This window comes from Stegostoma tigrinum, chromosome 6 (genome assembly GCF_030684315.1).
Source record: "Stegostoma tigrinum isolate sSteTig4 chromosome 6, sSteTig4.hap1, whole genome shotgun sequence".
Classification (NCBI taxonomy): domain Eukaryota; kingdom Metazoa; phylum Chordata; class Chondrichthyes; order Orectolobiformes; family Stegostomatidae; genus Stegostoma; species Stegostoma tigrinum.
In genome coordinates this window covers 1,450,127-1,472,492 of record NC_081359.1, presented here as the reverse complement: position 1 = coordinate 1,472,492, position 22,366 = coordinate 1,450,127, and the positions used below count along the sequence as shown (strand labels likewise).

Genomic DNA, 22,366 nt, shown 5'->3' with positions numbered 1-22,366 from the left:
CTGCTCATGCAAGGTAGAAGTATTGTCATGTTTGTAATGATACATTTACCTTCTATGTTGTAATAAATTTTTTTCTACCTATTAAGAATAATAATGTACTTTTGTATGAGAAAAGATCAAAAATTAGTTTCATATCCAGTAGCTGTAGTTTTTAAAATTTCTTGCACTTTTTTTCTGTCCAGGCCCATATTCCTACCCTGCGTATGGACCCACAGCACCTCCATATCCTCCAGTCCATCAACCACATGATCCGTACCCACCACCTTTGAATCAGTATGGCGTTTCTCCAGCTGGCTCTGTTGGTAACAATTTTTCCTGAACTTGTAATTAAGTAATTTTCAATCTAGCCATTATTCATTTGTTCTTAGTGTAATTTTGATAAATGGTTTATTATCTCAAAATAGTTGAGATGTTGCAATAACTGTTAGGAATATATTCAATTTCCCATTGACCGAGTTCAAGGAAGTCAAAGGAAGATTTCAAATATTACAACTTCATGTAACAAACAAAATAAACCCCCCCTCCCCAAAGTAAACATGATTTGATTTGGTTTTATTATCACTTGCCGAGATTAAGTGAAAAGTGTTGTTTTGCTTGCTGTCCATGCAAACCATATCTTTGATAAGTACATCAGGGTAATAGAACAAAATGCAGAATATAGTGTTTCAGCTGCAGACAAGGTACTGGGAAAGATAAACTCTAATATTAGAGGTTTGTTTAAAAACCTGATAACAGCAGGGAAGAAGTTCTTTTTGAATCTGTTCGTACATGTTTTCAAACTTTTGTATCTTCTGCCTCATGGAAGGGAGTATTACCAGGTAGGGGAGGTCTTTGATTATTTTGGAGATAATGGGAACTGCAGATGCTGGAGAATTCCAAGATAATAAAATGTGAGGCTGGATGAACACAGCAGGCTAAGCAGCATCTCAGGAGCACAAAAGCTGACGTTTCGGGCCTACACCCTTCATCAGAGAGGGGGATGGGGAGAGGGAACTGGAATAAATAGGGAGACAGGGGGAGGCGGACTGAAGATGGAGAGTAAAGAAGATAGGTGGAGAGAGTGTAGGTGGGGAGGTAGGGAGGGGATAGGTCAGTCCAGGGAAGACGGACAGGTCAAGGAGGTGGGATGAGGTTAGTAGGTAGATGGGGGTGAGGCTTGGCGTGGGAGGAAGGGATGGGTGAGAGGAAGAGCCGGTTAGGGAGGCAGAGACAGGTTGGACTGGTTTTGGGATGCAGTGGGTGAGGGGGAAGAGCTGGGCTGGTTGTGTGGTGCAGTGGGGGGAGGGGACGAACTGGGCTGGTTTAGGGATGCAGTTGGGCAAGGGGAGATTTTGAAACTGGTGAAGCCCACATTGATACCATTAGGCTGCAGGGTTCCCAGGCGGAATATGAGTTGCTGTTCCTGCAACCTTCGGGTGGCATCATTGTGGCACCGCAGGAGGCCCATGATGGACATGCCATCTAAAGAATGGGAGGGGGAGTGGAAATGGTTTGTGATTGGGAGGTGCAGTTGTTTGTTGCGAACTGAGCGGAGGTGTTCTGCAAAGCGGTCTCCAAGCCTCCGCTTGGTTTCCCCAATGTAGAGGAAGCCACACCGGGTACAGTGGATGCAGTATACCACATTGGCAGATGTGCAGGTGAACCTCTGCTTAATGTGGAATGTCATCTTGGGGCCTGGGATAGGGGTGAGGGAGGAGGTGTGGGGGTAAGTGTAGCATTTCCTGCGGTTGCAGGGGAAGGTGCCGGGTGTGGTATTGGGCGGTTGTGGCGGGGGTGGGGTGTGAGAGATGTGTTGCGGGAAATACGGGAGACACAGTCAAGGGCGTTCTCGATCACTGTGGGGGGGAAAGCTGCGGTCCTTGAAGAACTTGGACATCTGGGATGCCCAAAGAGGATCCCCCTCGTTCTCACGCACCACCCTACCAACCTCCGGATACAGCGCATCATCCTCCGACACTTCCGCCATTTACAATCCGACCCCACCACCCAAGACGTTTTTCCATCCCCACCCTTGTCTGCTTTCCGGAGAGACCACTCTCTCCGTGACTCCCTTGTTCGCTCCACACTGCCCTCCAACCCCACCACACCCGGCACCTTCCCCTGCAACCGCAGGAAATGCTACACTTGCCTCCACACCTCCTCCTTCACCCCTATCCGAGGCCCCAAGATGACATTCCACATTAAGCAGAGGTTCAACTGCACATCTGCCAATGTGGTATACTGCATCCACTGTACCCGGTGTGGCTCCCTCTACATTGGGGAAACCAAACGGAGGCTTGGAGACCGCTTTGCAGAACACCTCCGCTCAGTTCGTAACAAACAACTGCACCTCCCAATCACAAACCATTTCCACTCCCCCTCCCATTCTTTAGATGACATGTCCATCATGGGCCTCCTGCAGTGCCACAATGATCCCACCCGAACGTTGCAGGAACATCAACTCATATTCCGCCTGGGAACCCTGCAGCCTAATGGTATCAATGTGGACTTCACCAGTTTCAAAATCTCCCCTTCCCCAACTGCATCCCTAAAACCAGCCCAGTTCGTCCCCTCCCCCCACTGCACCACACAACCAGCCCAGCTCTCCACCCCCCCGCCCACGCACTGCATCCCAAAACCAGTCCAACCTGTCTCTGCCTCCCTAACCGCTTCTTCCTCTCACCCATCCCTTCCTTCCACCCCAAGCCGCACCCCCATCTACCGACTAACCCCATCCCACCTCCTTGACCTGTCCGTCTTCCCTGGACTGACCTATCCCCTCCCTACCTCCCCACCTATACTCTCTCCACCTATCGTCTTTACTCTCCATCTTCGGTCCGCCTCCCCCTCTCTCCCTATTTATTTCAGTTCCCTCTCCCCATCCCCCTCTCTGATGAAGGGTGTAGGCCCGAAACGTCAGCTTTTGTGCTCCTGAGATGTTGCTTGGCCTGCTGTGTTCATCCAGCCTCACATTTTATTATCTTTGATTATTTTGGTTGCTTTCCTGAGGCAACAGGAAGAGTCTACTACATCAATAGAAGGAAGGCTGGTTTGCATGATGGACTGGGCTGTGTTCACAACTCTGCAATTTCTTGTGGTCTTGGGCAGAGCAGTTGCCATGCCAAGCTGTGATGCATCCAGATAGGATACTTTCTATGGTGCGTCTATAAAAATTGGTAAGAGTCATTTGTTGACGTGCCATATTTCCTTAGCCTCCTGAGGAAGTAGAGGTCTTGGTATGCTTTCTTAACCCTGGGGTCGGTGTGAATTGGCCAGGACAGATAGTTGGTGATATTTACTCCTGAGAACTTGGAAATCGAAGCTCTTGACCACCTTTACTTCAGCACCGTTGATACTGTCAGGGGTATGTTCTCCATGCTGCTTCCTGAAGTGGATGGCCAACTCCTTTGTTTTGCTGACATTTGAGGGAGAGATTGTTGTCTTTACACCATGCCACTGAGTTGTCTCTCCTTCATGTGCTCTGTCTCATCGTTGTTTGAGATCCGACCAACTAAAGTAGTGTCATTTGCAAATTTTGTAAATGGATGTAACTAAAACAGAAAAGATAGCCCTTCTTTTGTGCTTTTGTGCTCCTGAGATGCTGCTTGGCCTGCTGTGTTCATCCAGCCCCACATTTTATTATCTAAGATAGCCCTTCTTATTACTTTGGTGATCAACTCCTCATGCTGCATATAGACAGTACAACACAATGTCTGCAGAGGTTTTTAATCTGTACTGGAAGCAATCCAAAGCCACTACCAGCTACCAGTGGGCTAATCTTGGCCTGCTTTAGTGAGTTATATGTCCAGTGACTGTCAAAAATCATTTCCCTTAGTCTCTTGAATTCTTAAACCAACTGACAACAGCACTGTTCTGAAGAAAGGTCACTGAACCCAAAGTGTCAGTTCTGATTTCTCTCTCTACAGATTCTGTCAGACCTACAGAGATTTTCCAGCAATTTCTGTTTTTGTTACAACAGCACAGTTCGCTCTCATTATTCCTGCTGCAGGTTTGCTGTGGTGAATCTACCAAAAACTTTCAATGTTTATAAGTTTCCTTCTCTTCACCCAGAGGAGAAGCATTTCACTAGTTCACTGACTTTCAAAAATATTTTGTTCTCCTGCTGCTTGCAGGAGCAGCTTCTTCCTTTCTCTCTATTCCAAGTCTCTGATACAATACGTTGCAATGGCAAAACATCTGTCTCTTTTTTTATCCCCCTTCTGTTCAAATGTTACCCAGCTCATGCATTTCAGTGCGCTCAATCTTACCTTAATGCATTTTGGGCCAAGACATGATGCCGAAATGTTCTTCCACAGTCTTCACTTCCATGCTCATTTCTTTGGACAAGAGTCCACTCCCTGGCCCACAGACCCCTTTTACCCAACTCCAACGCTCTCCGTCCACCTGGACCCTCCCTCTGGCCTTTTGCTACACTCTATCTTTTCATTGAGAACTGTCGACGAGACGTGCGTCGCCTCAATTTCACTGCCCCTCTCAACAAATCCAACCTATCTCCCTCTGAACTGACTGCACTCTGTGCACTCAGATCTAACCCTAACATTGTTGTCAAGCCTGCCGATGAGGGGGGTGCTGTTGTTGTCTGGCGTACTGACCTTTACCTTGCAGAGGCTGAGTGCCAGCTCTCGGATACCTCCTCGTACCTTTCCCTGGACCATGACCCCACCATGGCACACCAGGCCATTGTTTCCACTATGGTTATGGATCTCATTTCATCCGGTGATCTCCCCCCACCTGCTTCCAAGCTAATAGTCCCCCAACCCTGCACAGCTCGTTTCTACCTCCTGCCTAAAATCCACAAACAGGACTGCCCAGGTAGACCTATTGTTTCAGCATGCTCATGCCCCACAGAACTCATCTCTTCCTACCCTGACTCAGTCTTCTCCCGCCTGGTCCAATCCTGACCCACATACATCCATGGTTCATCTGACACCTTTTACACTGTTTCAAAGCTTCCAGTTTACTGGCTCCAGCCACCTCTTCTTCTTTACCATGGATGTGCAATCCCTTGACACATCCATTCCCCACCAGGAGGGTCTTAGGGCTCTCCAGGAAGAAACGGAGAAAAGACCTGAGCCATCCCCACCTGCCACCACCCTCCTCCGCTTGGCCGAGCTTGTCCTCACCCTCAACAACTTCTCTTTCAACCCCTCTCATTTTCTTCAGGTAAGGTGGGTTGCTACAGGTACCCGCATGGGCTGTAGTCATGCCTGTCTCTTCGTGGGGTACGTGGAACATATCTTGTTCCAGTCCTATTCCGGCCCCCACCCACAACTTTCTCTGATACATTGATGATATCATTGGTGCTGCTTCTCTCTCATTGAGAATTGGAAAACTTCATCAATTTCACCTCCAATTTCCACCTGGCCCTCATTTTCACCTGGACTATCTCTGACTCCTCCCTTCCCTTCCTCGACATTTCTGTTGACTGACCACTAATGTCCATTACAAACCCACTGACTCCCACAGCTACCTGGGCTATACATCGCCATAACCCACTTCCTGTAAAGACTCCATCCCTTTCTCTCAGTTCCTCCATGGCATATGTTCAGATGATGCCAACTTTGACAAGAGAGCCTCCGAAATGTCCACATTCTTCCTCCACCGAGGATTCCCCAGCTCTGTCGTGGACAGGGCCCTCAAGCGTGTCCGACACATCTCCTGCACTTCTGCCCTCACCCCTTCTCTTCCCTCCTGCAACAGCGATGGGGTCCCCCTTATCTTCCCCTACCATCCCATCAGCATCCACATCCAGAAGATCATCAGATGCCATTTCCGCCACCACCAGACACACATTCCCCGCCAAGGTAACAAAGTGTGGAGCTAGATGAACACAGCAGCCCCTTAGGCGCACAAAAGCTGATGTTTTGAACCTAGACCCTTCATCAGAAAAGGGGGATGGGGAGAGGGTTCTGATATAAATAGGGAGAGAAGGGGAGGTGGATCGAAGATGGATAGAGGAGAAGATAGGTGGAGAGGAGACAGACAAGTTAAAGGGGCAGGGATGGAGCCAGCAGAGGTGTGTGTAGGTAGGGAGGGGATAGGTCAGTCCGGGGAGGACTGACAAGTCAAGGGGGCGGAACGAGGTCAGTTGGTTGGAAATGGGGGTGCAGCTTGAGGTGGGAGGAGGAGATAGGTGAAAGGAAGAACAGGTTTGGGAGGCAGGGACGAGCTTGGCTGGTTTTGGGATGCAGTGGGGGTAGGGGAGATTTTGAAGGTTGTGAAATCCACATTGATACCATTGGGCTGCAGGGTTCCCAAGCGGAATATGAGTTGCTGTTCCTGCAACCTTCGGGTGGCATTGTTGTGGCACTGCAGGAGGCCCAGGATGGACATGTCGTCTGACAAATGGAAGGGGAAGTTGAAATGGTTTGTGACTGGGAGGTGCAGTTGTTTGTTGCGAATGGAGCGTAGGTGTTTTGCAAAGTGGTCCCCAAGCCTCTGCTTGGTTTCCCCAATGTACAGGAGGCCCCAACGGGTACAGCGGATGCAGTATACCACATTGGCGGATGCGCAGGTGAAATCTGCTTGATGTGAAAAATCTTCTTGGGGCCTGGGATGGGGGTGAGGGGAAGAGGTGTGGGGGCAAGTGTAGCACCTAGTGTGGTTGCAGGGGAAAGTGCCGGGTGTGGTGGGGTTGGAGGAGAGTGTGGAGTGAACAAGGGAGTCACGGAGAGAGTGGCCCCTCAGGAAAGCAGACAAGACTGGGAGTGGAAAAATGTCTTTCGTGGTGGGGCCGAATTGTAGATGGCAGAAGTGTCGGAGGATGATGTGTTGGATCCAGAGGTTGGTGGGGTGGTATGTGAGGACTAGGGGGATTCTCTTGTGGCGGTTATTGGGGGTGCGGGAAATGCGGGAGACACAGCTGAGGGCATTCTCGACCACTGGGGCGGGGGGGGGGGGGGGAGGCGGCGGTGCGGTGGGGTGGGGTGAGGTTGCACTCCTTGAAAAATGATGACATATGGGATGTACGGGAGTGGAATGCCTCATCCTGGGAGCAGATGCGGCAGAGGCGAAGGAATTGGGAATTGGGGGATGGCATTTTTGCAGGAAGGTTGGTGGGTGGAGTTGTATTGTAGGTAGCTGTGGGAGTCGGTGGGCTTGAAATGGATATCGGTTTGTAGATGGTTGCCGGAGATGGAGACAGAGGCCCAGGAAGGTGACGGATGTGTTGGAGATGGTCCGGGTGAACTTAAGGTTGGGGTGGAAGGTATTGGTGAAGTGGATGAACTGTTCAAGCTCCTCGTGAGAGCACGAGGCGGTGCCGATACAGTCATCAATGTCATGGAGCAAGAGGTGGGGTTAAGGGCCACTGTGTAGGTACGGAAGAGGGATTGTTCCACGTAACCCACAAAGAGACAGGCATAGCTTGGACCCATGCGAGTACCCGTGGCCACCCCCTTTGTCTGTAGGAAGTGGGAGGAATCAAAAGAGAAGTTGTTGAGGGTGAGGACGAGTTCAGCTAGGCAGTGGAGGGGGACTGGTCGGGACTGCGGGAATGGACGAAGCGGAGGGCGTTTAGGCCATCTCTATGGGGAATGCAGGTGTATAGAGATTTGGTAAAAATAATATCAATGTGGATTTCACAAGCTTCAAAATCTCCCCCGCTCCTCATGCATCCCAAAACCAGCCAAGTTCGTCCCCGACTCCCTAACCTGTTCTTCCTCTCACCTATCCCCTCCTCCCACCTCAAGTTGCACCCCCATTTCCTAACTACTAACCTCATTCCGCCCCCTTGACCTGTCTGTCCTCCCTGGACTGACCTATCCCCTCCCTACCTCCCCACTGACATTCACCTCTACTGGCTCCATCCCCGCCTCCTTAACTTGTCTGTCTCTCTCCACCTATCTTCTCCTCTATCCATTTTCAATCTGCTTCCTCCTCTCTCCCTATTTATTTCAGAACCCCCTTCCCCTCCCGCTTTTTCTGATGAAGGGCCTAGGCCTGAAACGTCAGCTTTTGTGTTCCTAAGATGCTTGGCCTGTCGCGTTCATCCGGCTCCACACTTTGTTGTCTTGGATTCTCCAGCATCTGCAGTTCCTATTATCTCTGATATATATTCCCCTCCCCTCCCCTCCTCTCTCTTGTCTGCCTTCCGCAGGGACCATTCCCTTTGGGAATCCCTGGTCCATACTTCCTTCACACTCAACACCTCCCCACAGCCCTACGGCACTTACCCTGTAAGGGGTGAAAGTGCAACACCTGCCCATTTACCTCCTCCCTCCCCAGTATCCAAGGGCCCAAATGTACTTTCCAGGTGAAGCCACACTTCACCTGCACTTCCAAGAATCTAGTCTACTGCATTTCCGCTCACAATGTGGTCTCCTCTACATTGGGGAAGACTTGGCGACCGCTTCGCACAACATCTATATTCTACTTGCATAAAAAGACCCTGAAAAACCTGTTGCCTGCCACTTCAATGCACCACTTTGCTCCCTGGCCAACATTTCTGTCTCCAGCTTGCCACAGTGTTCCAGTGAAGCTCAACGCAAGCTGGACGAACAACACCTCATTTTCCACTTGGGAACCCTACAGCCCTCCAGACTCAGTATTGAGTTCAATTATTTTAGGGCCTAAACTCCCCCCATGTCCCAGCCCCCCCCACCCCACACACCAGGCCTTGTTACCACACAGCCTGCCATTACACACCCCCTGTTGTTGGTCACTAACAGTCCTCATTAACAACTATTCACCCTCCCAGCCTGATTGTTAGCAACTCCTTTGTCTGTCCAAATGTCTTTCTCTCTCTTTGGGCTCTATCCTATTGTTGACTCCCTACTCCACCCACCTCCCAATTTTCTGCATATAAAGTGACGTTTTCCCATCCAACATCAGTTCTGAGGAACTCTGTTTTCTCCTCCACAGATGCTACCAGACCTACTGAGCTTTTCCAGCAACTTTGTTTTTGCATTTAATCTGGGTATCAGTCTTCATGGTAACTAAGCCACATAGGTATGTCACTGGGGGGAAAAGAATTTGAAAATGTTGCAGGATTCTCTTGGGAGGAGAAGATGGACAGATCAAGGAGGTGGGGATGGAGCCAGTAAAGGTGAGTGTAGGTTGGGAGTTGGGCTGGGCGTTGGTCAGTTGAGGGAAGACAGACAGGTCAAGGAGGCAATGATGAGGCTAGTGGGTAGGAAATGGGGAGAGATCGTAGGAACTGCAGATGCTGGAGAATCTGAGATAACATGGTGTAGAGCTGGATGAACACAGCAGGCCAAGCAGCATCGGAGGAGCAGGAAATCTGATGTTTCAGGCCTAGACCCTTTAAGAAATTTCTGAAGAAGGGTCGAGTCCCAAAACATCAGCTTTCCTGCCCCTCTGATGTGCTTAGCCTGCTGTGTTCATCCAGCTCTACACCTTGTTATTTTGGGTAGGAAGTGGGGATGGGGTTTGGGTAGTGAGGTGGGAGGAGTGAATAGGTGGCAGAAAAGGCTGACAGGCCAAGGATGTGGGGACAAGCTGGGCTGGCTTTGGGATGAGGTCGGGGGAGGTGAGATTTTGAAGCTTGTCAAGTCCACATTGATACCATTGGGCTGCAGCGTTCCCAAGCGGAATATAAGGTGCTATTCCTGCAGCCTTCAGGTGGTATCATTGTGGTACTGCAGGAGACCTAGGACAGACATGCTGTTCAAGGAGTGGGAGGGGGAGTTCAAGTGGCTTGTGACTAGGAGGTGCAGTTGTTTGTCACAGACTGTGAATGTAGGTATGCCATAAAGTGGTCTCCAAGCCTCCGCTTGGTTTATCCACCTTCCATCATCGCCTTCCCCCCCTCTCTATTTATTTTAGAGACCCCTCCCCCTCCCCCATTTCTGAAGAAGTGCCCAGACCCGAAACGTCAACTTTTCTGCTCCTCTGCTGCTTGGCGTGCTGTGTTCATCCATCTCTTATTTTCTGAGTCTAGCATCAGCAGCTCCTACTATCCCTGCAAGATAGTCTTCACTGCTTCATTAACTCAAGACTAAATGAAGTAACTTGGAACATATATCTCATATCTCTCTCTCTCTCTCTCTCTCTCTCTCTCTCTCTCTCAAAATTTTTCATATGTAACACAGTGCTCTAATGAAAAGAAGTTCCCACGAAATTATTGTGCATACCTTACCAACAAATTTACTCCTTAGAGTGCAGGGACTGCCTCCTCCCTTCTCACATTTTACCTTCTTTTGGGAGCTTTGTAAGGCTCAATTGTTACACCCAAACTCATGAGTCTGGGGTTTCAAGGTCTCTTTATATCAGATTGTGTCTCAACTATCAACCCAAGCATTCATTTTAGTAATCAGAGATCGTAGGAACTACTGATGCTGGAGAATCTGAGATAACAAGTTGTAGAGCTGGATGAATACAGCACGCCAGGCAGCATCAGGAGAACACGAAAGCTGACATTTCACAAAGTGAGAGGAGGAATGTGGAAGGGACATATGTGTGGAAAGTTCTTTACACAGAGGGTGGTGGGTGCCTGGAACGTGTTGCCCGCGGAGGTGGTAGATGCAGACACGTTAGCGTCTTTTAAGATATATTTGGACAGGTACATGGATGGGTAGGGAGCAAATGGACACAAACCGTTAGAAAATAGATGACAGGTTAGACAGAGGATCTTGATCGGCGCAGGCTTGGAGGGCTGAAGGGCCTGTTCCTGTGCTGTAGGTTTCTTTGTTTCTTTGTTTATTTTGGGCCTGGGCTCTTTTCCGTCCTTTATTGTAGCAAATCTTCTCCTTCCTAATTCAAATAGATTTTTTTTTAAGCTTTCCATATTGTAAAGAACAACATTGCAGATCAGTATACTATGGAACTTCTAAATTGGAAGAGGACTAAGTTCATTTTTATGAGAAGGGATCTGTGCAAGATAAAGAAGAACTGGAGACTGATGGGAAACATGGGAATCGTGGAAATGAAACTGAGTGGTCTTTGAATGCGATGCCTCCAAGAGAGGCTAGCTACATTCGCAAGGAAGCTAAAAACATGGTTCCTTCAGTGACATGGGAGATATAGAGAATAAGCAAAAGAGGTGGGTGAATGATGCAAGTGGGTGAATTATTGAAGTGGAAACTAAGTTAAATGCAATAGGTTGAGAGGGGAAGTAAAGAGAAAGGTAAGATTGGTATCTTGAGAATCAAAAATAGAGTAGCGTTTAAATTAAAATGACCCAATGTCTCCTATTGCCATGAAAATGGTAAGCTGGTAGTAAGAAATGAGATGAGGCCTATTAGGAACACTGAGTGAAAATAGACTTGGGAAGTGCAGGATGAGTCCAGAATAATGAGTTAATTGAAGGTGGATAAATCTGACGAGTCGATAGACTGGAGGTCATGGATTGTGCAAAAACTGAAAACCAGGAGGCACCTGAAGGCTGGCTGTGTTTAGATTGGATAAATCATCGATCCAGATGTTTTTCACACCAGCTTGCTAAAGATAATGAGAATGGAAATAGCAAAGAGCTTGCTGTAATCTTACAAACCTCCCAAAGAAAAGCAAAATATTAAAGGATTAATGAAAGGCAGATTTGACATCCTTATTTAGAAAAGAGCTGAAGGACAATCCAAACAACTACAGACCAGTTAAACTAGTTAAAAGCAAAATACTGTGAATGCTGGGGAGCTGAAATAATAGCAGAAAGTGGTAGAGAAATCTGACAATTGTGGCAGCATCTGTGGAGAATGAAACAGTTAACATTTTGAGCTGTTCTGAAGAAAAATCAGATAAGAATTGATGAGCTAACTTTGCAAATTTCAAGAAGAAGGGAAGGGGTTGGTGTAGTGGTATTGTCACTGGATTAATAATCCAGAAACCCAGCAAATACACTTGGCGTGAACGTGAATCCTGCCATGCAGGGTGGTGTAACCTGTTCACATTTAGTGAAAGAAAATTTGGAATTGAAGTCTACTGTCATGGAGACAATTGTTGGTTGATGGGGGGGAAAAATGTGGTTCACTGATGTCCTTTTACAAATAGAAAATGTTGCCATCCTGATCTGGCCTACATATGCCCCCCAGATCCGCAGCAATGATTTTTAAGTGTTTTAGAAGCCACTCAGTTGTTTCTCACCACGACAAAGCCTGATGAGCCTGACAGACCAACCAACATCAACCAAGGCACCGGGAATAACTGTGGCACACAGAGCCTAGTGGTATTATCGCTGAATGACTAATCCAAAAACTCAGCTAATGTTCTCGGGACCTGGCTCCAAATCCTGCCATTGCAGATGTTGGAATTTGAATATGATAAAGAACCTGGAATTAAGGGTCTAATGATGACCACTGAACCATTCTTGATTGTCAGAAAAACCCATCCAGTTCACAAATGACTTTAGGGAAGGAAATCTGCCATCCTTACCTGGTCTGACCTGCACGTGACTCTAGAACCACATCAATGAGGTCGGCTCTCAACTTACCATCTGGGCAATTATGGATGAGTAAGAAGTACTGGCTTAACTGGTGACCTCCACATCCCAGAAGTAAATTTTTAAAAAAATTGTTGGTTCAGTTCAATTGTAACCTGCAGGATGTTGATATTGGGGATTCAGCCATGGTATTGTCAAGGGGTTGATGATTAGATGCTCCTTTGTAGAAGAAGGTTATTGCCTGGCACTTGGGTGGTGTGCATGTTACTTGCCACTTAGCAGTCCAAGCTCAAATGTTGCTTTAGTGGAGCTACCAAAGGATCAGAGCTAGGACAATTTTTTTGCCCTTTTTAAATGACTTTGTCTATGGAATGCACACTAACATTTCAAAACTTGCCAATGATGCCAGCTGTAATGGAGTGACAAATGGTAAAGATGATGTGAATTGTCTGCAAAATAAGGTGGAAAAGCTGACCGAATGAACAAACATGGTTGCAATTTAGTACAGAGAAGAAATGCATTTTGGTAGAGAGAAGAGTGAGAGGCTATATAGATTTAATGCCACAACTGTAAAGTATTCAGGAACAGAAGGACTGGGGATTGCATCTGCATCAAGCTTTGAAGACAGCAGGACCTCTTGAAAGTGGCTGTCAAACCACGTAACACCTGTTTTAATTTTTATCAGTAGAGCTTTTGAGTACAAAAGCAGGGAAGTTATGAAACTCTGGCAAGGGCCCAACTAGAGTTTTACATTCAGTTCTGGTCACCACACTTAAAGGAAGATGTGCAGTTTCTTAGCAGGATGTTAGAGATTTACCATCAAGAACATACAAGAATAGTCTGTAAGAAAACACCAAGAAGAAGCTATTCTTGGTATCCAAAAGTAGATAGAAATATTGATTAAAAAGTAAAGTGTATTCCAGAATGAGGAATAATCCAACCAAGGTTTCTGTCATTCCATGCTTAAACTTGAGGAAACTGTGTGAATGTATGTTACATGAATTTCTTTGAAGTGAAAGGGAAACAGCATCTTGGTTTGGTTGATAGCTATAACCAGCAGATAAATACTGAGTCTGTACCCAATACCACACGTACCAAAAAACATTAACTAAGATCTTGAGAAGTTAGTTTAAAATTTAGATTGCCAGAGGTTATGATGTCAGACATTGGCCCCCAGTTTATGTCAGAAGATTTTGAAACATTTCCAAGTAAGAATGGAGTCCACCACACTAGCACCATATCTTCTAGTATTGAATGTTGTTGGAGAAGAAAGCACTTTAATCGTGAAGAAGTATTTCAGAAGTATGTACCAGGTGACCACATAGACAATAATTTCCACCTTTTTCTCTTGGACAAGCTGGACAATTTTCTGTTCTATTACAGGATAATTTTCCACAGCTGCCACCACCTTCACCACCAATATACTGCACCAGCTGTAACTTGTGACACAAAGCATGTTCCATCTGCAGCGTGTATAGAGAAGCATAAAACCCCTACAATGTGGAAACAGGCCATTCGACCCAACAGGCCCCAATAGTTCTGTGATTGAATTTGCACTACCAGAGGAGGTTGGAGAGGATAGTGTTATCCTCCTTGGGGCAAAACAGATTAAAGGAGTATTTGATGTATATGGAATGAGATTATGACATCTTTAAGGATGGTAGAAAAGGAAAAGCTCTTCTCATGAGCGAATGGCACATGTCTAGTGGAAACAGATTTGATACTTCGGGCAAGAGTTGTCAGGAGAATGAATGAGGAAGAATTTTTTAATGCAGTGAGTGGAACTCACAGTGCATGAGGTTGTGAAAGTGGAAACAATGATTTCAAAAGGAAATAGTTTGAGGACTTGGTGAAAATAAAGTTGAGGGATTGCAGGGATGCAATGAGGGAGTGAAACTAAGTAGACTGGACCCAGGAAACTGACAAACTCCTGTGCTGTAAACAGCTGGGAGTTTATGGGCATACTGGGGATCTTTCTCATGAGCTACAATGGCCAGTGGGGATCCCATCATTTATGTGGAGGAAGTCTGATAGAATTAAACTCTTCAGATGTGTAAGTAACTGTTGCCAGACCTCCCTGTAGCTTTTTATTTTCCTCCTTTATTTGTTCACAAGATGAGTGCATCACTGGCTAGGCAGCATTTATCGCCTACCCTTAATTGCTCAGAGGGCAGTTCAGAGTCAACCACATTGCTGTGGGTCTGGAGTCACATGTAGGCCAGACCATGTAAGGATAGCCATTTTCTTCCCTAAAGGACATCTGTGAACCAGATGGGTTTTTTCCAACAATTGGCAATGGATTCATGGTCATTATTAGACTTTGTTTTTATTCCAAGTATTCATGGAATACTAATTCCACCATTTGCTGTGGCCAGATTCAAACCCAGGTCCCCAGAACATTGCCTGGGTCTCTAGATTAAGAGTCCAGCAACAATACCACTAGGCCATTGCCTCCCTGCGCTCACCCTTGCAGCACTACACCCACCAAAGGCCCAGAAACATGCAGAAGAGAGCCACCCAGGGGTAACAGGTAAGGGTAGGGGGCGATAATGGGAACTGCAGATGCTGGAGAATCCAATATAATAAAATGTGAGGCTGGATGAACACAGCAGGCCAAGCAGCATCTCAGGAGCACAAAAGCTGACGTTTCGGGCCTAGACCCTTCATCAGAGAGGGGGTTGGGGAGAGGGGACTGGAATAAATGGGGAGAGAGGGGGAGGCGGACCGAAGATGGAGAGTAAAGAAGACAGGTGGAGAGAGTATAGGTGGGGAGGTAGGGAGGGGATAGGTCAGTCCGGGGAAGACGGACAGGTCAAGGAGGTGGGATGAGGTTAGTCGGTAGATGGGGGTGCGGCTTGGGGTGGGAGGAAGGGATGGGTGAGAGGAAGAAGCGGTTAGGGAGGCAGAGACAGGTTGGACTGGTTTTGGGATGCAGTGGGTGGGGGGGGGGGGGGGAAGAGCTGGGCTGGTTGTGTGGTGCAGTGGGGGAGGGGACGAACTGGGCTGGTTTAGGGATGCAGTTGGGGAAGGGGAGATTTTGAAACTGGTGAAGTCCACATTGATAGCATTGGGCTGCAGGGTTCCCAGGCGGAATATGAGGTGCTGTTCCTGCAACATTCGGGTGGCATCATTGTGGCACTGCAGGAGGCCCATGATGGACATGTCATCTAGAGAATGGGAGGGGGAGTGGAAATGGTTTGCGACTGGGAGGTGCAGTTGTTTGTTGCGAACTGAGCGGAGGTGTTCTGCAAAGCGGTCTCCAAGCCTCCGCTTGGTTTCCCCAATGTAGAGGAAGCCACACCGGGTACAATGGATGCAGTATACCACATTGGCAGATGTGCAGGTGAACCTCTGCTTAATGTGGAATGTCATCTTGGGGCCTGGGATAGGGGTGAGGGAGGAGGTGTGGGGGCAAGTGTGGCATTTCCTGCGGTTGCAGGGGAAGGTGCCGGGTGTGGTGGGGTTGGAGGGCAGTGTGGAGCGAACAAGGGAGTCACGGAGAGAGTGGTCTCTCCGGAAAGCAGACAGGGGTGGGGATGGAAAAATGTCTTGGGTGGTGGGGTCAGATTGTAAATGGCGGAAGTGTCGGAGGATGATGCGTTGTATCCGGAGGTTGGTAGGGTGGTGTGTGAGAACGAGGGGGATCCTCTTAGGGCGGTTGTGGCGGGGGCGGGGTGTGAGGGATGTGTTGCGGGAAATCTGGGATGTGCGGGAGTGGAATGTCTTATCGTGGGAGCCGATGCGGCGGAGCTGGAGGAATTGGGAATAGGGGATGGAATTTTTGCAGGAGGGTGGGTGGGAGGAGGTGTATTCTAGGTAGCTGTGGGAGTCAGTGGGCTTGAAATGGACATCAGTTACAAGCTGGTTGCCTGAGATGGAGACTGAGAGGTCCAGGAAGGTGAGGGATGTGTTGGAGATGGCCCAGGTGAACTGAAGGTTGGGGTGGAAGGTGTTGGTGAAGTGGATGAACTGTTCGAGCTCCTCTGGGGAGCAAGAGGCGGCGCCGATAAAGTCAATGTACTGGAGGAAGAGGTGGGGTTTGGGGCCTGTGTAGGTGCGGAAGAGGGACTGTTCCACGTAACCTACAAAGAGGCAGGCATAGCTGGGGCCCATGCGGGTGCCCATGGCCACCCCCTTAGTCTGTAGGAAGTGGGAGGAGTCAAAAGAGAAGTTGTTGAGGGTGAGGACGATTTCAGCTAGGCGGATGAGAGTGTCGGTGGAGGGGGACTGGACGGGCCTGCGGGACAGGAAGAAGCGGAAAGCCTTGAGGCCATCTGCATGAGGTCGTGAATGGTGTTCGAGATGATGGTTTGGTGCTCGGGTGTGGGGTCATGATCGAGGGGGCGGTAAGAGGTGGTGTATTCCCTGCCCCCAACACCTCATATTCACCATGGACGTCCAGTCCCTATACACCTGCATTCCGCATGCAGATGGCCTCAAGGCCCTCCGCTTCTTCCTGTCCCGCAGGCCCGACCAGTCCCCCTCCACCGACACCTGTTGATCTTACTGTTTCAAGATAGCTTTGGATAACTCATTGATAGTTCCTTTGCATGTCATCCCAAAACCAGTCCAACCTGTCTCCGCCTCCCTAACCTGTTCTTCCTCTCACCCATCCCTTCCTCCCACCCTAAGCCGCACCCCCATCTACCTACTAACCTCATCCCACCTCCTTGACCTGTCCGTCTTCCCTGGACTGACCTATCCCCTCCCTACCTCCCCACCTATACTCTCTCCACCTATCTTCTTTACTCTCCAACTTCGGTCCGCCTCTCCCTCTCTCCCTATTTATTCCAGTTCCCTCTCCCCATCCCCCTCTCTGATGAAGGGTCCAGGCCCGAAACGTCAGCTTTTGTGCTCCTGAGATGCTGCTTGGCCTGCTGTGCTCATCCAGCCTCACATTTCATTATCTTGGAATTCTCCAGCATCTGCAGTTCCCATTATCTCATGAGCAATGGTATGGTTTTTATATGCCGTGTGCCACCAACCTCCCAACTGGTTCAATCAGCTGCTTTGTTGCTCTAATAAACTTGGAGCATGTACATCCTTTCCAGGAGTTTTCCTGCCACTTGCCAAAGAACATGCAAACATACATTCAGTTGCAAGAGGGGGGGAAAGAGAAGTAAAAAATCTGTGTTTTCACTGTTATGAGGTAAAGCCCAGTTGTAAGAAAGATGTTATTAAGCTGGAGTGGGCTCAAAAGAGATTTACCAGGAAGTTGCTGGGCATGGAAGGTTTGAAATATAAAGAAAGGCTGGATATATTGGGAATATTTTTGCTGGAGTGTAGTAAGTCGAGAGGTGACCCTATAGAAGTTTATAAAAATAATGAGGGGTATAGTTAGAGATAGGGGGACAAAAAACAAGAACAGGTGCAGGCCAAAGTGGATACTTTTTTAATTCAGAGAGGCAAGTTGAATTACAACAGTTCAATCAAAAATATTACACAGATGATGATTCATTTCAAAATGTTACTATCTTAAAAATGATGTCTTGCTGAAGTAAAGGGAGGGAAAAGACTTCTGGTTTAAAGTGTATTTATTTCGATGCATGAGGCTTGACTAGTAAGGCAGAAGAGCCCAGAGCATGGATTGGCTTTGGGGACTGGGATATTAGAGTGGTAATAGAAACAGGGCTGAGAGAAGGGCAGGACCGGTAGCTCAATGTTCCAGGATATAGAAGACACAGCCGTGACAGAAGTACGAATAACCGAGGAGGGGGGAGTTTTGATGAGGGACGGTATAACAACAGCGCTTAGAGAGGATGTTCTTAAGGGATCATGAAATGAGACCGTATGGTTAGAACTTACAAACAAGGAGATTGTCTGTCATTCTGGGGCTGTATAATACAGTCCCAAATAGCCAGGAGGCGCTGGAGGAGCAGATGTGAAGAGATTACAGATGCCGGTAGGAAGAATAGAGTAGAATTAGTTGCAGATTTTCATTTTCCCTGTATTGATTGGGTCACCCAGAGTGTAAAAGGCCTGGGCAGAGTGGAATTTGTCAAAAGTGTCGAAGAATGTTTCCTAAATCAATATGTAGAGGACCCTACTTGGGAGACTGCAACATAGGAGCTCCTATTCGGAAAAGAGGTTGGGCAAGAGACTGAAATGTCAGCAAGCATTTGGGTCAAGTGACCATAATTCTCTTGGTTTTAACATTCCTATGGAAAAAGATAGGACACGACCACAGGTTAAGGTATGAAGCTGGAGCTGGGCCAATTTTGGAACCGTTAGGCAACATCTATCAGAGGTCGTTTGGGTGAGTCTGATTGAAGGAAAAGGAATGACCTGGCAATTGAGAGGCTTTTAAAAAGTGCAATATCAAGATTAGGGTGAAGGGAAAAGCTGGAAGGTTTAGGGATCCCTGGCTGATGAGGGACATTGAAGCTGTGGTCAGGAGGGGAAAAAAAAAAGACATATGGTGGGTTTAAGCTGTCGGGCTCAAGTGAATCCCAGGATGACTATTAAAAAGTGTAGGAGCATTCCTTCGAGGAAAATCAGAAGAGCTAAAAGAGGGTATGAGATGGATCTGGTGGATAAGGTTAAAGATAATCCCAAGAGGTTCTATGACTATTAGGAGTAAAAGGGTGGCTGGGGAGAGAACAGGCCCCCTTAAAGATCAGCATGGCTGTCTGTGTGGAGCCCCAGGGGATGGGGTAGATTTTTAATGAATATTTCTCCTCAGTGTTTACTGAAGAGAGATTCAAGGATGCTAAGGAAATAAGAGAAACAAGTGGGGATGTTTTGGACCACATACAAATCACTAGAGAGGGGCGTAAAAGTGCATTAAGGTGGATACATCCCATTGGTCATTGAGGGAGGCTGGGGAAGAAATTGCAGAGACGGCAAAGATTCTTGCTTCATCTTTAGCCACTGGTGAAGTTCTGGAAGACTGGCGGGTGGCTAATGTTGCTGCATTGTTTAAGAAAGATAGCAAAGACAAGCCAGGGAACTATAGGCCAGTGAGCCTGATATCAGTGATAGGCCAGTTATTGGAGAGGATACTGAAGGACAGTATCAACCAACATTTGGATAGTCAAGATCTGATAGATGAGGGTAGGGCAGTGGATGTTGTCTATATGGACTTTAGTTAAGCCTTTGACAAGGTCCCGCATGGCAGGCTAGTCATGAAGGTTATTTTGCATAGGATCCAGGTGGAGCTAGCTAATTGGATTCAAAATTCCTTGATGTTAGGAAGTAGAGGGTCATGGTTGAAGGTTGTTTCTTGGGCTGGAGGCCTGTGACTAGTGGTGTGCCACAGGGGACAGTGCTGCGGCCTCTTGTTATTTGTTATTTACATAAATGATCTGGATGTGAATGTACAAGGCATGATTAGTAAGTTTGTGGATGATACAAAATTAGGAGGTACCATTGATAGCGAGATGGGTTATCATGCATTAGAGGGATCTTGATCAGATGGGGAAGTTGGCTGAGGATTTCCAAATCCAATTCAGTACAGGCAAGTGTGAGGTGTTGCACTTTATGTATAAAATAAAAAAAATATTTTGATCTGCCTGGACTGCATAGAGAGGTGTTTGAATTTTGCTGGTCATGCCAAGTAATAGGAAAAGCACAGGCAGTTATAAAACCAGCATTGTTTATACCTAATCTCACTTTTGAGGAAACTTTTTTTCCAGAAAGTCTTCGTTGATTGAGCAGGGCCCCTCCATTAACAGAAAGTGGGAATCAGTATTTGTGAACCATGATGGGTGTGTCAATGAGATTTCTGCAGTCAATTCCGTTGTGGAATACTATGGCTAAAAGGAATGTAGAATAGTTACTTTAGTTACTTTATTTTTTACTAGATATGTGCTCCCACAGAGATACAATCAGATCAAGGGTCAAATTTTACATCAGATTTATTCAAAGAAGTTATAGATAGTTTAGGAATAAAACAATTGATATCAAACACATCCCATTAAGAATCACAATGAGCATTGGAATGGTGGCATCAAACTTTAAAGACAATATTCATGCTTTATAGTCATAACAATCCAGAAGATTGGGACAAAAGAATTCCTACTTTTTACAAATAGGGATGCACCTAATGAATTAACTAAATTCAGTCCATTTCAAGATAACAAAGTGTGGGGCTGGATGAACACAGCAGGCCAAACAGCATCTTAGGAGCACAAAAGCTGACATTTGGGGCCTAAACCCTTCATCAGAAAAGTGGGATGGGGAGACAGTTCTGGAATAAATAGGGGGAGAGGGAGAGGTGGATCGAAGATGGATAGAGGAAACACACAAGTTAAAGGGGCGGGGATGGAGCCTGTATAGGTAGGGAGGGGATAGGTCAGTCTGGGGAGGACAGACAGGTCAAGGGGGCGGAATGAGGTTAGTAGGTAAGAAATGGAGGTATGGCTTGAGGTGGGAGGAGGGGATAGATGAGAGGAAGAACAGGTTAGGGAGGGGGGAGGAGCTGGGCTGGTTTTGGGATGCAGTTGGGGGGAAGGGAGATTTTGAAGCTTGTGAAATCCATAGTAATACCATAGGGCTGCAGGGTTCCCAATCAGAATATCAGTTGCTCATCCTGCAGCCTTCGGGTGGCATCATTGTGCCACTGTAGGAGGCCCAGGATGGACATGTCGTCTAATGGATGTGAGGGGGAGTTGAAATGGTTTGCAACTGGGAGGTGCAGTTGTTTACTGCGAATCAAGTGTAGGTGTTCTTCCGTTTGGTTTCCCTGTTGTAGAGGAGGCCACAACGGGTACAGTGGATGCAGTATACCACATTGGCAGATGTGCAGGTGAACATCTACTTGATGAAAGTCTTCTTGGGGCCTGGGACAGGGGTGAGGGAGGAGGTGTGGGGGCAAGTGTAGCACTTCCAGTCGTTGCAGGGGAAAGTGCCAGGCGTGGTGGGGTTGGAGGGGAGTGTGGAGCAGACAAGGGAGTCACGGAGAGAGTGGTCTCTCCAGAAGGCAGACAAGGGTGGGGATGGAAAAATGTCTTTGGTGGTGGGGTTGGATTGTAGATGGTAGAAGTGTCAGAGGACGATGTCAGAGGAGGTTGGTGGGGTGGCATGTGAGGATGAGGGAAATTCTCTTTTGGCGGTTATTGTGGGGACAGGCTGTGAGGGATGAGTTGCAGGAAATGCGGGAGAGATGGTCAAGAGTGTTCTCAACCACTGCGGGGGGGGTGGGGAGAGTTGCAGTCATTTGAAGAATGGGCTTGATATGGATATTGGTTTCTAAGTGGTTGCCTGAGATGGAGACAGAGAGGTCCAGGAAGGTGAGGGATGTGTTGGAGATGGTCCACATGAACTTGAGGTTGGTGTGGAAGGTATTGGTGAAATGGATGAACTGTTCGAGCTCCTCTTGGGAGCATGAGGCAGCGCCAATACGGTCATCAAAGTAACGGAGGAAGAGGTGGGGTTTAGGGCCAGTGTAGGTACAGAAGAGGGACTGTTCCACGTCACCTACAAAGAGGCAGGAGTAGCTTGGGCCCATGCAGGTACCCATGGCCACCGTATTTGTCTGTAAGAAGTGGGAGGAATCAAAGAGAAGTTGTTGAGGGTGAGGACAAGTTCAGCTAGGTGGATTGGTTTTCGGTGGAGGGGGACTGGTCGGGCCTGTGGGACAGGAAGAAGCGGAAGAGCCCTTTAGGCCATCTGCATGGGGAATGCTGGTGTATAGGGACTGGACGTCCATGGTAAAGATGAGGTGTTGGGGACTGGGGAATTGGAAGTTCTGGAGGAGGTGGCGGGCATGGGTGGTGTCACGGACATAGGTCGGGAGTTTCTGAACCAAGCAAGAGAAAATGGAGTCCAGATAGGTGGAGATGAGTTCGGTGGGGCAGGAGCAGGCGGAGACAATACGTCGGCCAGAGTAGGCGGATTTGTGGATTTTGGGAAGGAGATAGAAGCGGGCAGTATGAGTTTGGGCAACAATGAGGTTGGAGGCTGTGGGTGGGAGGTCACCTGAGGTGATGAGGTTGTGGATGGTTTGGGAGATGATGGTTTGGTGCTCGGGGGTGGGGGTCATGATCCGGTGGGGGGGTGGCGGTAGGAGGTGGTGTCAGAGAGTTGGCGTTT

At 47.8% G+C, this 22,366-nt stretch overlaps 1 protein-coding gene across 22 annotated transcripts in view; it reads left to right on the top strand.

Moving 5' to 3' along the window:
* The window catches only part of LOC125453431 (phospholipid scramblase 1-like), a 146,504-nt gene that overhangs the window by 84,901 nt on the left and 39,237 nt on the right, over positions 1-22,366 (top strand). For 19 of the 22 annotated variants that reach the window (XM_059646398.1, XM_048533023.2, XM_048533027.2 and 16 more), the window contains one exon: positions 183-302. The exons of the other annotated variants lie outside the window; for them this stretch is intronic. Coding sequence is in view for 13 of the 19 variants with exons in the window: in XM_048533023.2 (XP_048388980.1) it covers positions 183-302 (120 nt within the window). In the remaining 6 variants the exon portion in view is untranslated. The remainder of the gene's footprint in view (positions 1-182; positions 303-22,366) is intronic. 22 annotated transcript variants of the gene reach the window in all.